The sequence below is a fragment of the Pteronotus mesoamericanus genome, unplaced genomic scaffold, assembly GCF_021234165.1.
Source record: "Pteronotus mesoamericanus isolate MK-2021 breed Mesoamerican mustached bat unplaced genomic scaffold, CSHL_Meso_final contig_130, whole genome shotgun sequence".
Classification (NCBI taxonomy): Eukaryota; Metazoa; Chordata; class Mammalia; order Chiroptera; family Mormoopidae; genus Pteronotus; species Pteronotus mesoamericanus.
In genome coordinates, this window is record NW_026555060.1 from 4,934,683 (window position 1) to 4,953,638 (window position 18,956).

The 18,956-nt window shown below is 38.9% G+C and overlaps 1 protein-coding gene across 1 annotated transcript in view; it reads left to right on the forward strand.

Annotated features, from left to right (window-relative positions):
- FAM47E (family with sequence similarity 47 member E) overlaps nucleotides 1-16,482 on the forward strand; it is a 30,845-nt gene extending 14,363 nt beyond the window's left edge. Inside the window, 3 exon segments of the mRNA XM_054594453.1 lie at nucleotides 3,132-3,287; nucleotides 13,070-13,153; nucleotides 16,266-16,482. Coding sequence (XP_054450428.1) covers nucleotides 3,132-3,287; nucleotides 13,070-13,153; nucleotides 16,266-16,319 — 294 coding nt within the window. The 3' untranslated portion in view covers nucleotides 16,320-16,482.
- The last annotated feature ends 2,474 nt before the right edge of the window (nucleotides 16,483-18,956 follow it).

Here is an 18,956-nt window from a genome sequence, read left to right on the forward strand (position 1 = left end):
CAGCTGTCTCAGTTTTTCTCCCTTTGCCCCCCTCCACCCATCCCACCCCGCCCCCTTCTCCCACAGTCAGTCCCCACTCTGCTGTCCATGCCCACGGGTCATTCATACATGTTCTTTGTTTAGTCCCTTCTCCTTCTTTCCACCATTGTCCTCCTTCCTCATCCCCTCTGGTCACTTTCAGTCTGCTCCATGTTTTCTTGCCTGTAGTTTATTTTGTTCGTTAGTTTATTTTGTTGAATAGATTCTACTTATAGGTGAGATCATATGGTATTTGTCTTTCACCAGCTAGCTTATTTCACTTAGCTTAATATTCTCCAGTTCCATCCATATTGTTGCAAAAGGTAAGAGTTCTTTTCTTTCTTTCTTTCTTTCTTTCTTTCTTTCTTTCTTTCTTTCTTTCTTTCTTTCTTTCTTTCTTTCATTTTCTTTCTTTTTCTCTTCTTTTTAAAATGCAGATTGATTTTATTCATTTATTTTTTAAATGTCAAAATCCATTATAAAATATAAAAAACTTTAAATCTATTATAAAGTCTCAGCAATTAAACTGACATGACACCAGCACAGAAATAATCAAGTAGATCAGTGAAATAAAATGAGCATTCTAGGAACAAACATATATATCTGTCTAACAATGTAATATATGGTTAAATTGATATTTCAAATTAAGGGGGGAAATAAGGCTTATTCAACAAATAAGGTGCATAGACCACTATTACTTGAAATAAAACAAATATAGAGCCCTATTTCACACATTATACAAAAGATATTCAGGTGAGTTAAAAATCAATATGTAAAATCTAAGGAGTTTTAGGAGAAAACACCAAATAATATTTTTCTTACCCTGAAGTAACATATCCAAACCCAGAAGCTATAAAGTAAAATATTGACAATATGACTATATTAAACATTTAAGATTATATAGTAATGTACATATAAAAAAAGATAAAAGACAAGTAATAGAAAAGGAAAGTATTTACAACACATCTAAAGAGGGTTAATAGTTGTTTTTTAGGGAAAACATTCTACAAACATTTAATCAAAAAATGGATAAAGAATGCCAAAACGTCATTTAAAGCTTTTTAAAAATAATAGAAATAAACAAGAAATATACAAAAACAGGTTTAGTTTCAACAAATAATAACACTTAACCAAAAAAAAAAAAAGGGTACTTTACGGTTTTTTTTTTAAAAAAACCCCTCTCCCCCCCCCCCTTTTACACGCTGGGGTAGCACCCCCCCTTTCCCCCTTTTTTTTTCTTTTTTTTTTTTTTTTTTTTTTTTTTTTTTTATTTTTGTTTCCCTCCTTCTTTTCCCCTTGCTTCTTTTCTCCTTCTGGTAGACCTAGTATACTGAGATTAGTGCATTTCAGGTTGTCCTGCATTTCTCTCAATGCCTCTTCATTCTTTTTGAGTCTTTTTTCATTTTCTTGCTCTTTCTGGGAGCTTTTTTCTACCTTATCCTCCAGTTCACTGATTTGATCCTCTGCTTCATCTAGCCTGCTTTTGATTTCTTCTACTGTGTTCTTCAGTTCAGAAATTGTATTCTTCATTTTCTCTTGTCTCTTATTGATAGTTTCTATGTCCTTTTTCATGCTGGTATAGTTTGCAGTAAGTTCCTTGTAGTTTCCCTGTAGTTTTTTGTAATTCTCTCTGAGCTCACTGAGCTCATTGAGCTTCCTTAGAACCATTGTTTTGAACTCAAGATCTGATAAGTTCTCTTACCTTTATTTCATTTAGTTCTCTTTGTGGGGATTCCTCCTTTCCCTTCGATTGGGGGGCATTTCTTTGTCTTTCCATTATTTGTGAGACTCTTATTTTTTTGCTTCTGGTTATTAAATTGATCTGTCTTGATTTCCTTACTTTGTGGTGTGAACTTCTTTAGGAGGAAACCACTGTTTTTTTTCTTTCTGGAACTCACATCATGATGTCAGATATAGACCCTGTCTGATCTTAGGCAGTCTATTCACGACTTCCAAGAATCCACTGTCTGTGGCTGTCTCCTTCATTTGTTAATCTAGTCACTCTGCACTCAGCAGGCCAGTTTAGAGACAACCCAGGGCAGGGCAGAGTCCCTGCTGGGGGTGGGGTCATTGTGTCCTCTCACACTGTTGCCACTCAGGGGAGTGGTCTGCCTGAGCCAGATGGCTGCTGTCATATGGGGGAGGAGTTAGCACCAGCATTCCATCGGCTACTCTCTCAGTTCTCTCCCCAAAGCCTCCTTCCCCAGTCTCTCCTCAGGCATCTCCAGCTGATTCTGCCCCCAACTCTGCTGAAGCCCAGGGTAAGTGGCTGCAATAAAAATTTATGCATTGGCCCTTTAAATGGCTCTTTGCATCTCCAGCCTCCTATTGCTGACAGAGAGGAATCCTGCCGCTTCTCATAGCTGTCTGTTTTCTGTGTACTTTTTGGACTCTGGTGCCATAAGCTGGAGATCCCTGCTTATGGTTTAGATCCCACTCTTCTCAGGGGGATCCAACTGGCCATTTCAATATCCTTCTGGTGCAGCCACCAGTAGACGCCCCACCTGTCTTCTTGAGTCTCTACCGCACTCCTTACCAGTTAGGTTGTGCTAAAGCTGATTCTTTTGTCTGTCTGAGGTTATAAGGCTCCTCTCTCACTATTGTTCAGTTTCTTTGTTCCAGGTGATTCTCCACAATTTAGTTGTAATTCCAGGTTGTTCCTGGGAGGAGGTCAGTGTAATTGCCACTCATTCCTCCGGCATCTTGATTCTCCTCAAAATATGTAGTATTAACATGATTTCTAGCTGCTTTAAATAATTATTTCCTTTAATCTTCCCAACAACTCTATGGGGTAGATACTGCTATCTTAGTTTACAGATAAAGAATTTAAGTAAGTTGCCCATGGACTTTAATATATGCTAAGTGGAGGAGGCTGGATTTGAGCCCAGATCTGTCTAAATCCAAAGACCATGCTTAACTACCTCATTATTTTCTCAATCTTGAACTTTTGATGTTACCTTTGTAAACCAAAGCATACTGAAATGTCTTGGAGTACTTCAGCAAGGATTAGTCATAAGTTCAAAATAAATGATATTGCTTTTGTAAGCAAAATTTTTATCAAAATGACAAACCAAAAAAACTAATGAAATTGGGAATTATGTTATTTTCTATAGAATCCTTCTAAACCAAAATACGTGAAGATGAGGTATGGAGCGTGGTATCTCAACCCCAAGCTGTGGAAAAAGCAAAGAGCAGATGAACCTTTGGTTGACCCCAAGGTCTTACGTAAAGCTCAAGATGAGAATTTAAAAAGGGAGCTACAGGAAAAGGTATGTTTATATGTTGTGATTTGATCACCTAAGCTAAACATTATCACAGTGCAGCTGCTGCCTCACGTCAAACAAAGCCAGAGTCACTGTAGTAATGCAGAGGCTCCCAGAATTTTTATAGTTTGCATATTGACACCATCAATTAGAAAACCAAGTCATTAGATGGGGACTTTGTAATAAGCAACACTTGAAATCTCCTGGCTTCATGGTAGACACAATGCCTCCAAAGATGTGGCATTGTACTCATTGGCAACCACTCATTGTACTCCTACCATTCTTGTTTCCATTCCATGGATAAATTGGCTGTCAAAAGAGTGGTGTGACCTTGTAAGACCACTTGAGTGCTCAGAATGGATATAACGCCATGGGTTCTCTTTGAGTAGCTAAATGTAAGGCTTACTTACTATTTTTTTAATCAACAATGAGTGAATGTTAAAGAATATCTAAACTTCAACCAGGAAGCTTCTTTTATGCAGTTCAACAGAGTTGCAGAATCTGAGGGAAAAAGGACAAAGGCTGATATCACAAAGTAACAAACACACACAACAAGAATGTCCTCTAATTCTACTACAAAGAAATTCTGCTGGCTGATCTCCTGTGTACAAGTATCTAAGGGAAAGGAGATCCTCATGGTAGTCCAGAAAACTTGGAAGTACTGATGCAACACTTGCACAGGACTCTAATGAGAATATTTGTGAAACTCTTTCAGCAGATCCAAAACTCCTCCCAGACCTCAATGTGAAAACACTTTAAAAAATTAAAATGCTATACAAATTGAGCCACTCATTCATTCCTAAATTACTCATTAGTTGTCTGCTTTAGATTGGAGGAAGAATGTCATTTTTACTTTTTCTAGTACTGGGTATGAAATTCTTATTTTGAGATGTGAGACATGACACAAATTTATGAATGAAAGAAACTAATAGTAAGCCTCAAAATAATGTTAATAATATTCAGCAGAATTTCTTGGTGTATGGTTTTTGGAGGTGCCTACCTAAATTTATGTGAATTAATGCATAACAGAAAACTATTTTAGTTTTCTTTATAATAATGAAACTTTCTCAATTAAATATTGTAAAAGAAAAATGGCTACAAAACTACTGTTTTAAGGCATCTAGAAATACATTTTATAAATACATTCTTAAAGACTGATTATTAAAGACAAATAATTTTCCAAAAATATTTTTTACAGCAAAATGTAGTAAAGATGTTTGCCAAAATGGTTACAGTCAGCTCATGAAATATTACTTCATGAAAAGAAGTAATATTTAAATTTTGGAAATATGGCTGATAATAAATATTATAGTACAAGACTGTTTATCAGGCAGTTTAGATACAAGAAGGGTTAGAAACAATGGAGTTGTTCTATAGTGACTTCTATAAATCACATTTTTGTAATACTTGAAGACTGATTGACCTGTGTACTTTAGGTGGTGCCTCTTGGCTATGGCACCCCAATCTACAAGACACAGGTGCAGTGATGAGCTTGTAAGGGACAGCCACTGTGATGCCATGGCTGTCTTTCTGATAACACATGAGTTTTCATGGTTATTGATTGAGTTTGTTTGGAAGGTGAAATGGTCTTAAAAAACTGAATTACAATGATAAAACCTTACACATTCGATTTTTTAACTCAAATAAATGAAAGGAAAAACCAAATGAATGCTTGAATACTCCAAAGTTACTGGGACTAGATCAAGTTTGTTTTTTTTTAAATCAAATCTTTGGAGTTAAGATTTATAAATTGTGAATATAATGTTGAGTAGGGAAAACACTACTGTTTCTCCCTCTACCACTGTCAGTTCTGATCACCAAATATGTCAGGGTTTTTCCCTCACACACCAAGAAATTCTCGGATTCGGCAAACACCAGCTGGGTGCCCTGCACTTTAACTCAGTTCTGACATTATTTGCCTGGAGATTGAGTTACATCCCACAAGCAAAGGGCCCAGTCCCATGAGACTGCCCTCACTTCAGATGCCAGTCTCAAGTCCAGGTTGTCATCTGTGCTTCTGTCCAGCTGGCTCTACACATTGCAGGTTCCCACAACCCTCTCCTCAGGTTCAGTTATCTGCCAGAGCAGCTCACAGACCTCAGGAGAAGCGTTTGCTTCTTAGGTTATCATTTTGTTATAAAAAGGTACACTCAGCCACAGCCAGCTGGAAGAGAATCATAGGGCAAGGTTTGTGGGAAGGGGCATACATGGAGCTTCTGTGCCCTCTATAGGTGTGCCACACTCCCAGAACCTTCACAAGTTTACCACCTGGAAGCTCTCTGAACCTCATCCTTTTGGGGTTTTATTGAGGCTTCATTACATAGCCATGATTGATTGTTGGCCAATGGGAGGTGGAGCCGAAAGTGTCAACCCTCTCATCACCTGGTTGATTCTTCTGGCAACCAGCCCCCATCATGGGTACACCAAAGATCACCTCATTAACATAAACTCCTGTGTGCTTGAAAGGGGTTTGTTATGAATAATAAAAGACACTCCTTTCACCTTTGTGGCTCTTAACATTTAGGAAATGCAAGGGTTTTAGGAGTTCTGTGCCAGTTGTAGAATGAAGATGACATTAGTTAATAAAATTTTGTATGTTTCAAGTGTGTAATTCAATAATACATCATCTGTATGTTGCATTGTGTGTTTACCACCCAAAGTCAAGTCTCCTTCCATCATTATATATTTGACCCCCTTTACCCTTTATTACCCCCACCCCGCTTTCCTCTGGCAACCACTGTACTGTTGTCTGTGTCTATGAGTTTTTGTTTGTTTGTCTGGTTTGTTCATTTGTTGCTTTCAGTTTTATATCCCACATCTGAGTGAAATCATATGGTTCTTGAACTTTTCTGTCTGGTTCATTTCAGTTAGCATGATATTCTCAAGATCCATCCATGTTGTCACTAATGGTAGTGTTTCATCTTTTCTTATGTCTGAGTAGTACTCCATTGTATTTGTGTACCACACCTTTATCCAATCATTTATCAAAAGACACTTAGATTGTTTCCCTGTCTCGCCCACTGTGAATAATGCTACAATGAACATAGGGGTACATATTTCTTTGTGAATGATATATATCATAGTATCATAATTGTTATTCTTAAAATGTCTGGAATTAATTCCAGATATTTAGGCAAATAACTGTGTAATTGCTAAAATGTGTGCTTTGGGTGTTTTTTTTCCTACCTTGTCTTCCAAATCACTGATTCGACCCTCTGTTTCATCCTAACCTATTGTTTATTCCTTCCAGTGTATTATTTATTTCAGATATTGCATTCTTTATTTTTGACTGGTCCTTTTTTATGGTTTCTATGTATTTTTTCATACTGTTGAGTATCCCTATAATTATTACTCTAAACTTTCTGATAAATTTCTTGCTTCCATTTCATTTAGTTCTTCTTCTGGAGAATTCTCTTGTTCTTTCTTCTGGGGACTACTTCTTTGTCTTCCCATTTGGCTGTCTGTTTCTATGTATTAGGTAGATTAGCAAAGACTCTGGTGCAGGCCTATGTCAGACACTGTGACTGGCCTTGGGCACCTGTTTGGGGCTGTCAGCATTCCATAGCTTCTGACTCCCTCTGCTGGGTCTGTCTGTGTGCAGAAAGAGCCAGGCTGAACATCAAGGCTGCCTTCTACCAGTACCAGGCCCAGTGGGAGGTCAGCTAAAGTCTCAGAGCTCCCAGAGATCTGCTTCCACCTGCAGATTTTCTGGAGGAATACAATAGCCCCACCCTCTGGACTGCCTGTCACCCCACCATGCATAGCTCATGCCCTGCAAAGGAGTCTGGGCTGGGGTATAGAAGTCTGAACAGAATCAGAGGAATGTCAGTAACTGAGTTGTGTGATTCTGGGGTGCGGGCCATTCTCCCCACTTTCCCATGAACCTGACAGTGCCTCTCCATCACGGGAAATCATCTAGCCCCACTCTCCCAACTCATGATAGCCCCACCATGCTGAAGTTGGTTGGGCTCCCAAGGAGGTCTGGGAAGAATCTGTAACAGACTGAGTTGTGTGGTTCTGGGGCAGGTGCCTCTCCCTGTACTGTCCTGCAAGCCTGACAGGCACCTATCCCTCTTGGAAGATCCATTAGCCCCACACTCTCAACTACTAGCAGCCCTGCCCTGCTGAGCTCAGGGTCCCAGTAGAATCTAAGACAGACTGAGTTATGACTCTAGAATGGTGCCATTTTCCCCTTGCATACTTGACTGGTGCAGAATTCGCCCTTCACACAGCCAGATCTTGGTCTCTTCAGGCCTGATAAACCTTACTGGCCTCACACTATGACTCCCTGAGACCCCCGTACCACCACAAAGGTCTGCTGTCACCCGGTGGGTGGCAGCTGGACTTGATATACTCTGGGGCTTCTGCTGAGTGGCCTCAGACCCACTCTGGCACCAAGTCTGAACCTGTATTAATCTGATAAACACCACTCACCCCCACCTGGTGACTCACTGAGAACCTACCTCACATAACTTTAGTACTGCCAGAGTCTCCTTCAGGGACTGAGCCTCACAGGCAGCTGACAGGCAGAGGCAGGTTGAGGTGGATCTCAGAGTGCCTTGGACCTTTTGCTGACTTGCCCCGTTGGCTCACTGCTGATGGAAGCCAACCTTGTTACACAGCTTAGTCTTTCCCGTGCACACCCAGGCCCAGAAGGGTTAGCTACAAATTGTGGATCACTTTGTTGCCCAGGGACACATGCAGGCAGTATCTGACAATGACCTGCACTGGAGTCCCTCCCAAGAGGCCCCAGAACCAACACATCCAGTTGTTAGCTTCAGACAATGTCAGTGCAGCATCCAGTTAGCTTCACAAGTTGCATATCCAAAAAAAGATCCTGGCAGGCACCAGGCCTTGTTGAGGCAAATTCTGCTTCATATGCTCAGCACCTGCATAGTAGCTTGTATAATGTGGTCAGATTCAATCCTCCTAGCCTGAGGGTTGCCGCCACGCACAAACAAGCCAATAGCAATCAAGACTCAATTACATCAGAAAGGCTCACATAACCCACACAAGAAACGTTCTGGAGCACCTAGCTCAGGTGATCAAGGAGACTACACCACTGGGTCCCACAGGACACCTACTATATAAGGCCACCCTACCAAGACTGGGAGACATAGCAGATCTACCTTATATATAAAAACAAACACAAAGAGGCAGCCAAAATGGGGAGACAAGAAACACTCCCCAAATGAAAGAACAAGAGAAATCTCTAGAAAAAAGAGCTAAACGAAAAAGAGGCAAACAATTTAACAGATGATAGAGTTAAAAAAAAAAAGGTTATATATATGCTGTTCAGGAACTTAGTGAGAACTTCAACAGCATGAAAAGAGACATAGACACCATAAAAAAGAGTAAGTCAGAAATGAAGAATATAGTAGCTGAAATGAAGAATACACTAGAAGGAATAAACAGTAGGTTAGATGAAGCAGAGGATCTAATCAGCAATTTGAAAGACAAGGTAGCAGAAAACACCCAATCAGAGCAGCAAAAAGAAAAAAGAATTAAAAAGAAAATGAATAGAGCTTAAGAAACCTTTGGGACAACATGAAGCATAACAACATCCGCATCATGGAAATACCAGAAAGAGAAGAGAGTGAGCAAGGGATCAAGCACCTATTTGAAGAAATAGTGGCTGAAAACTTCCCTAATCTAGTGAAGGAATATGACACACAAGTACAGGAAACTCAGAGAGTCCCAAACAAGTTAGTCCCAAAGAGCCCTGCACTAAGACACATCATAGTTAAAATGTCAATGTTTAAAGACAAGGAGAGAATCCTAAAAGCTGCACAAAAAAAAAAAAAAAAAGCTGGTAGTTAAATACAAGGAAGAACCAATTAGGCTGTCATCTGATTTCTCAACAGAAACATTTCAGGCCAGAAGGGAGTGGTGTGAGATGTTCAAGGTGATGAAAAACAGGGCTACATTACCCAGCAAGACTATCATTTAAAATTGGAGGAGAAATAAGGAGTTTCCCAGGCAAGAAAAAGCTAAAGGAGTTTGTTAACACCAAAACAGTATTTCAACAAATGTTAAAGGGCTTGCTTTAAGAAGAAAAAGAAAAAGAGAAAGAAAAAAAATGGAGGAAAGTAGTCAAAGAATAAAATGACACTAAATATGTATCTATCAATAATCACCTTAAATGTAAATGCTCTAGCCAAAAGACATAGGGTAGTTGAATGGATGAGAAAACAAGACCCATATATATGCTGCCCCTAAAAGACCTGCCTCAAACTGAAAGATACACACAGACTAAAAATAAAGGGATGGGAAAAGATATTTCATACAAATGGAAAGGAAATAAAATCTGGGGTAGCATACTTTTATCTGACAAAATAGACTTTGAAACCAAGGCTATAGTAAGAGATAAAGAAGGACACTACACGATGATAAAGTGAGCAATCCAACAAGAGGACATAACCCTAGTAAACATTTATGCACTCAACATAAGAGCACCTAAATATATAAAGCAAATCTTGATGGACATACGAGAAAGAGGACAGTAATAACAGTAATAGTCGGGGATTTTAACAACCTTTTGATCAACACATAGATCTACCAGACAGAAAACCAACAAGGAGACAGAGGCCTTAAACACCACACTAGATCAAATGGATTTAATTGATATCTTTAGAGCATTTCACTACAAAGTAGCAGAATATATGTATGTTTCAAGTGCACATGGAATGTTTTCTAGGATAGAGTACATATTAGGACACAAAACAAGTCTCAATAAATTTAAGAAGATTGAAATCATATCAAGCATTTTCTCTGGCCATAATGATATGAAACTAGAAATCAATCACAAGAAGAACACTGAAAAATACACAAAGACATGAAAACTAAATAACATGTTATTAAACAATGAATGGGTCAACAATGAGATCAAGGAAGAAATCAAAAGATACCTTGAAATAAATCAAAATGAGAATACAACAATTCAAAAATCTGTGGGACACAGGGAAAGCAATCCTAAGAAGGAGATTCATAGCGTTACAGGCCTATCTCAAAAAAAATTTAAAAAAAGCTCAAATAAACAATCTAACTGTACACTTAAAGGAACTTGAAAATGAACAACTAAACCCAGAGTAGAAAGAAGGAAATAATAAAGATCAGAGCAGAAATAAATGAAATAGAGTCTCAAAAAATGATATAAAAGATCAATGAATCTAAGAGCTGATTCTGATTCTTTGAAAAGATAAACAAGACTGACAAACCTTTAACCAGACTCATCAAGGAAAAAAGAGAGAGGACCCAAATAAATAAAATCAGAAATGAAAGAGAAGTAACAACTGATACTTCTCTTTCACAGAAATACAAAGGTTTATAAGAAAATATTATGAACAACTGTTTGTATTTGTATTTCACAGAAATAGAAAGGCTTATAAGAAAATATTATGAACAACTGTAGGCCCACAAACTGGACAACCTGGATGAAATGGATAAATTCCTAGAAACATACAATCTTCTAAAACTAAATCAGAAAGAATCAGAGAATCTGCATAGACAGATTACACTTAGTGAAATTGAAGCAGTAATCAAAAACTCCCCACAAAACAAAAACCCTGGACTGGATGGCTTCACAGTGGAATTTTACCAAACATTCTGAGAACTAACACCTCTCCTCTCAAACTATTCCAAAAAATTCAAGAGGAGGGCAGACACCCAAGCTCATTTTAAGAGACCAGCATTATCAAAATACCAAAACCAGATAAAGACACTACAAAGAAAGAAAATTACAGGCCAATATCCCTGATGAACATACACACTAAAATTCTCAACAAAATATTAGCAAACCAAATGCAGCAATGCATCAAAAAGACCATACAACCACAATCAGGTGGGATTTATTCCAGGAATGTGAGGTTGCTTCATTTGAAAAACAATAAATGTGATTCATCACATAAAAAAACAGAAGGATAAAAACCCCATGATCATATCAATAGATGCAGAAAAAGCATTTGATAAAATCCAATACCTATTTATGATAAAAACTCTCAGCAAAGTGAGAGTACAAGGAAACATACCTAAACATAGTAAAGGCCATATATGACAAACCCATTGCCAGCATCATATTCAATGGGCAAAAACTAAAAGCATTCCCCTTAAGCTTGGGATAAAGACAGGGATTTTTGCTTTCACCTCTCTTATTCAACATAGTACTGGTAGTTTTAGCCATAGCAACCAGACAAGATAAAGGAATATGAGGCATCGAAATTTGAAAGGAAGAAGTAAAACTGTCTTTATTTGCCAATGACATGATACCATACATAGAGAACCCCAAATATTCCACCAAGAAAATACTAGGACTGATAAATGGATTAAGCAGAGTAGCAGGATACCATAAAAATCATAACACAAAAACATAAAAATCTTAGAAGAAAACACAGGCAGCAAAATCTTGGTCATTGCTTGCAACAAAATTTTATCAGATATATCTCCCCAGGCAAGGGAAACAAACAAATTAAAAAAAAACACACAAAATAAACAAATGGGACTACATCAAACTAAAAAGTTTTTGCACAGCAAAAGAGAACATCAACAAAATAAAAAGACAACCCACCAAATGGGAGAACATATTCACTGATGCATTTGATAAGGGGTTAATATCCAAAATTTATAAAGTACTTACAAAAATCAACAACAAAGAAACAACCCAATTAAAAAATGGAAAAAGGACCTGAATAGACACTTCTCCAAAAAGGACATACAGAATGGCTAATAGATATATGAATAGATGCTCAGTGTCACTAATCATCAGAGAAATGCAAATTTCAATTTGCATTTGAATGAGATATCATCTCACACTTGTAAGAATGGCTAGTATCAATAAATCAGCAACTAGTGCCAGCAAGGATGTGGAGAAAGGAGAACTCTTTTGCACTGTTGGTAGGAATGCAGACTGGTGCAGCCACTGTGGAAAGCATTATGGAGATACCTGAAAAAATTAAAAGCAGATCTGCCTTTTGAGCTAGTGATACCACTTCTGGGAATATATCCTAAGGAACCCAAAACACTAATTTGAAAGAACATAAGCACCTTTATGTTCACTGTAGCGTAATTTCAATTGCCAAGATATAGAAGCAGCCCAAATATACATCAATAGATGAGTGCTAAAACAACTATGGGACATTTACACAATGGAATACTACTCAGCCATAAAAAAGAAGAAAGTATTACCTTTTGTAACAGTGTGGATAGGCCTGGAGAACATTATGCTAAGTGAAATAAGCCAGTAAGAGAAAGACAAATATATGATTCTACTCACATGTGGAATCTAATGAACAAACTGAACTAACAAGCAAAATAGAGACAGATTCATAAATAGAGAGCAGTGACAGCAAATGGGAGGGAGATTAGAGGGTGGAGGGGTTGAATGAAAAGGAAAAAGGACCCATGGACATGGACAACAGTGTAATGTTTGTGAGGGTGGAGGAGGTGGGCATAAGGGAACTAAATGGTAATGGGAGAAATACAATAAATCTGAAAAAGAACATATATCTTGCAAAGATTTTATAATGTAAAAAAAATAAAATGTGTGGCTTATCCTTAATATAAGGGTCAGAAAAAAGGTAGGGAAAGGAGAGAAACTTGTGCATCTTTTGAAAGCCTTTATATGCATTAACTTGTGAAGGTAAACTACACACTGATTTCCAAATGGGAAGTGGTTAAAAATGAGGTATGTTATAGAGTTAAATGGTCCTAATTGGGACAAGTACGAAATCAAGCTTCTGACTGCTGTTTTTGTTGTTGTTGTTGTTTTCTTTTTAATGTGGACCCTCTTTTAGGAGGAGTTATATTCATTTGCAAAACTTTATGGACCAGTTGCCTTTAAGGAATTCATTCTACGGAAGGGCTACAGAATGCCAAGTGTGAGTAAAGGGTTATTTCAGAAGGATCTGCTGAGGGGCTCACTGTTGTCCATGGGAAGGCGTCAACACCCTGCCCAAAGCAAAACACTTCTTTTTCTAACTGGCACGCAGAAAGGGCATGATTTTCCCAGGCAGAGGCCAAGAGATAGGATTTGGTATTTTTCTCTTTTTATTCGGCCTATTCGGTTTCTGCTGTCAGAGGTGCTGTCTTCCTGGTGATGCAGCTGCATAGGCTTTCCCCTTAATGGGACCAAAGTAAAAGGGACCACAATGAAAGGTACCACAGTAAAAGGGAACTATGTACAGGGCACGTGCCTTGCAAACCCTGACTGGCACTGAAACACTCTGAGTTCTCTAGGAAGTACTTAAGCTTCCTTTCTTTCCACATCTAAGGACAAAGAGCTGTGGCTTGGGTCGGGACAAAATGGAGTTGGGATCGACAATATCATCATGGTCAGCCTCATGTGGAAAGAGACCAGGGCAAAAGTGCACTTCCTGGGGGCCCGCCAGTATCTTCTGTCTTTTTCCCTTTTTCTCTTCTTGCCCTTCTAGTTTCCCCTCCCTTAACTTGTAAAGCTTGCCCCAGCTGCCTCCGTCATGGAGCAGGTCCCCTTGAAAGAGTATGTGTAGCAGGGTGGAATGGGAGATTGGGAGAGGGGACTACGTAGCACGAAGTTCTGCACCCAGACCAGCCCTGTCACAAAGCAGGAAGCCAACTAAGCATGGGGCCAGAGTTGGAGCTAGGAAATAGTAAGTCATATGTTTGCCCAGCGTTCACTGGGTACACATCCCTCGGGGTCTTTGAGCGGGTGCAGCCACGGTGGTCCGGGTCCCTGGAAGTGGCATACAGAGTTTCTTTTTTTCCAAGAGTTAACAAAAACTTACACTTACTGGCATATAAATATATTTATATTGACCAAGCTAAGATCCAGACTGGTTTCAAAGTTAACTTAGGTAAGGTGAAAGGAGGTTTAGAGTATGAGGTAGAGAAGGGCTGAAAGGCTCCATGACATACCTGGGATGAAATTTCTCTTCTAGTTTTCAGCACCAATGATAGGCCTGCCAGGTATATTTAATTTATTTATTTATATACATTTACATGCTTATAATAACTGCCTATCCTATATATAAGGTCACAGAAGTATATTTATATGTATTTATATGTCTGATATATAAGATATGCTTATATAATACATAATTTTATATATGATTATATATGTAAATATATTTAAGCATAAATATAATTATGTGATATAGAAATGTGTCTATATATTTTCCTCTTGTTATGACTGTATCTATCTATATACATGTATATTTATATGTATCTATATATGCACTATATATACTATGATTTTGCTCTCAATGTTGTAATGATTCATAGTTCTAGTTAACATTCTTGGTGGAAATTTTTTTTTCATTTTGATTTGTCCCCTGTTGGTTTAATCCATTCTGTTGATGAACATTTAGTTCAATTTTGGCCAAAAGGAAGCATGGCTGACACACTGGCTGTGCTCTTTTAGCCGCATTAACTAGAGAGATGATGTTCCTGACTACATCTGAATCTCTGGGAACACCTGTCCTCAAAATCCTTTATTTTTACACCCTATATTCTCCACTTTATCAGGAGTGGAGGGAATCTATTACAGTAAAGTTTTCATATGTAGACACACACATAAATACACACACATACATATACACACAAACTATCATTACTTATTTAAATTTCTTTATGAATGACCATTCATTCTCCTTTAACTCCTATAATGTCCATGTTCACTGTGCATATACATATTCATATATGTTACATGTACTGACATACTTATATACACATTCCAGGATCTGCTGCTAGATTATTTGTTCTGTGCATCACCCATAGCTTTATTACATCTGCTACACAGAATAGAGCCAGGCCTCTAGTAGCAGGGATGAGTAGCACAAGGCCGTGCTGAGCTGGGCTGGGCTTGGGCGCCAAGCAAGTATGAATTAGATGTATGTATTTCTGATGTTGTGCAACTACCTTCCAAAATCCAGCATCTCTCATGGTCTAATTATCAGCATGAGATTTTGAGTACAATGAGACTATGTTATAGGGTGTTGGGAAACGCCCTGTCTGGTTTCAGGAACTGTAACCCTGCCACCAGGTGAGAGGACCCCAAGGTTGGAAATAATCAAGGAGGCCTTGGGAAAACAAGCCCCTGAGGAGGCAAAACCTGTCCCCCTGGCAGGGGCACAATCCCTGCCCCCCTCACATCACCTTGCTTGACCCTGTATGGTTGGTGATCCATGATGGGTAAGCTTTTTCAAGACAAGGCACAACCTAAGACAGACATCGGCTGATATGGGCAGCAGGACAAAAACTTGAGGGACACAGAGAAAAGGCAAAAAGGCCCACACCCCTTGGTTCCACTTACTCATTCTATCCAAAAGAAGTCTCCTTATCTCTTGGTGGCTCTGCCCCACCCACCTTGCTCAGGCTTGAAACAGTACTAAAGGCAGGTACAGCCTTAAACTGGATCAGGTGGTTCCTGGGGACACTCAGGCCTGGAAGTTAGTTCCTCTAAGCATGCCTTGTTCTTCCCTCAAAAGATATGATAACTGGCTCATACTGAGAAGGAGATTTACCTTATTCATAGACCCTGACCTGAGGCAGATCTCCTGTGTTCCTCCAATTGTTATCTATGATCTCTATCTGTTTTCTGTAAACATAGCCTTTTGACATTGATTGATGAGCTTTGCATCCATACCCCAGTGCATATGGTTCTCAGTAAAAGCCTTTGGACATGGGGGTTCGGGGTCTTCTCCTCTAGAGGGAAAAACCATGTCCCCTCTCCTGGCAAACAGAGAAGTGTTTGCAGTGACTCGTGTTTATTCCCTCCATCCATGACAACCCCAGGATGGGCTCTGCAGGATTCAGAGCCCCGCTCCCTCCTCAGCTGACTCTGGACAGTAGCCCTCAGATCCAGGAGTGCCCCACACTCCCTACAACGCGTTGCTCCCTGCAACAATAGAGTGGGAGGTGGTGAATTTAGGTATGGTTGTGGTTGTGGACGGAACTGTACAATTTTTGTTTGCCAGCCTATTGATAATTTTCTCTTACCCTTTTTTTTTTTAGTTCCTTGAGAAGATAAATGTCATGAAGGAATGTAAAAAGGCTCCTGTGAAATAATTTAGCATAGAAGAATTTGGGAAGACAATTAGACAGATTTTATTTACTGTATAGTATTTGGCTATTAACTCTCTCATTAAACATTACACATAATTTATGATGAGTGTCTCACCATGGATGTACAACTTTGACTTGACAATATTAATAAATTTTATACTTAATACTTGTGAACATTGCACAATGGCTTTCTGCTTTTGTTAATTAATTTTTACATATTTTTGCCAACTGTGGGATCAATAGTCACTTGTCTTCTCACATATGAGTAACATTGTAAATAAAACATAGTTATATCAGCTATTTGTAAAAATTAAATAAAACCATAAATAAAAGTAGAATTACTCTATTGCTTTTCCCAGAGTATTATTTTCCCTGGTTTTGAGAGACTACTTCCTTTATTGTGTCTTTAGAATATAATTTTCTTTCATTTTGAATTAAGCTTACTGAGTTTCCCCCCACTTTTCAGGTATATTATTAGTCTTTATAATGTGTATGTATAAGGCCATAAACCATAAAGTTTAATGGAAACTCAAGATGATAAATATATTTATTTATTTTATTGAGTTTTTCTTAGAAAGAGAAATGTTGATTTGTTGTTCCACTTATTTATGTATTTATAGATTGCTTCTTGTATGTGCCCTGACCAGAGATCAACCTACAACGTTGGTGTATTAGGATAATGCTCTAACCAACTGAGCTACCCGGCCAGGGTGCCGTATTTTTAAATAATTTTTTAGAATTAAAAAATGTTAATACTTGTGTAAGACAATCAGAAAATACAGACTAACAAAAAGAATGTAGAATGTACAGACAATTCTTATAGAGTCAACAATAATCACTCCTCACTCATTGGATTGTCAATTGGATTGTATCCTTCTAGAACTTTATGAGACCCACTCCGGATAATTTAATCAAAAAATTTATTTTAAAATTTATTAAAATGATATTGGTTCCCAGTGAGGGAGGAGCTTGGTGGAGGTGGGTAAGGAGGGGGATGGAGTCATCTGTAATAGTGTCAGAAATAAACATAAAATTTAAAAAACAATATTGGTTTCCAAAGTTTTATCAATTGCTGCTTCTGTCTTCAAATACAAAATTTCTGGGCAATGAATTTTCATCTGCCTGGTGGGTCATGATCCCATCACAATAATCTGTGCTAGGCTGACTACATTACGCTTAGTTCTGTGAGTCTTTAGTATACTCTCTATGAGGACAGGCACTATAGGGTGATGCAGTGCATTATAGAAGCAGTGAACCCCATAATGTGAGCTCATTGCTATAAAATTAGCTTCTTAGCAAGAACCACTGTTGGGTGGAATAACGAGGTGGTGAATAAGTATTCCAGAAGTCTGTGAATGTTGGTGTGTGCGAAAGTTTTTTCAACAGGAAAGCAAATCCAAATCCAGAACAAGTTGCTATTCTAGTAAGGCCACTTTTCCCAGGCTCCTTCGGTGTTTCAACTCATCACAAATGCTTGTATATTTGGTTCCTACAGCAGCCACAAAGGGAGAGCTGCTCCTCCTGCAGGTCCAGGGGAGGAAGCATCCGTTTCCGCTAGGCGAGCTGGGGTAGGATTTTGGCTTTCAGTACCAGGATTCTGACATTTAGGTGCTGAGCAGAAGATAGTATTGGCAGTGGTGGTCTGGAAAGAATCCATTTCTTTCCCTGGTTACATTGTTCTTGGCTTTGTTACATTCTAGCCTAATTCATAGCAGGGACTCAAGTTTGTGTTTAATTGCTGGGCAACTAAATATTCAACAGAAGCAGCAACCAGATCAGACTTGCTGAGGGGAAATCCAAGGTGCCACATACTGCCTGCATTTCTGCCTCCACACCAGCTTTGTTCATGAGATCGCTGGGCAACACTGGACTGCCCAGAGAAGGAAGCAAGGCTGATGTGCAGAGGATAGGCCAACTTCTCACTTGGTTGTTAAGTGCTTCCTCTACAGTGGAGGCTTTTCTGTGGTTATTCACAAAGAAACAAATATCCTCATACTGTGGTTCCTTTTTAGAGATCCCCATATAGCCCCTCCTGCTAATGTGCTTGTCTAAGTCTCTGGCTGTTTCAGCTACTGACATGCATCTCAGACCGTTTCTCCTCTCAGGCAAAGTGGTCAACTGGGTGAAATACTTAAAATTTTGTCTACTGGAGCCCTGACTGGAGCAGCTCAGTGGATTGAGCACCTGCCTGTAAACTGAAAGGTCACTGCTTTGATTCCAAACCAGTCAGGGCACATGCCTGGGTTGTGGGCCAGGTCCCCAGTTGGGGGTGTGCAAGAGGCAACTGATTTATGTCACTCTGACACATCGGTGTTTCTCTTCTCCTTCTCCCTCCCTTCCTTTCTCTCTAAAAATGAATAAAATCTTTAAAAAAAATTTTCATCTCCTGGAAAACTCCCCTTCTCAGTTGTTCTTCAGGGCCACTCTTGAGTTGGGTTACAGTGTTGTGGCGGGTCACTTTTGCTGGTGCCATCATATTGTGCCAGTTGTCTGTTCAGTCACCTGGACTTTGAGAAATTCCCTAGATCAGATATGTAGGGTGAGGAAGAAAGGTAGTGTGGTAGGAGAGAGCACACCATACAATTTGTTGTGCCTTCAATTTCCGATAAGCCCAGTCCTGTGTAGACAACTTCCACTTGA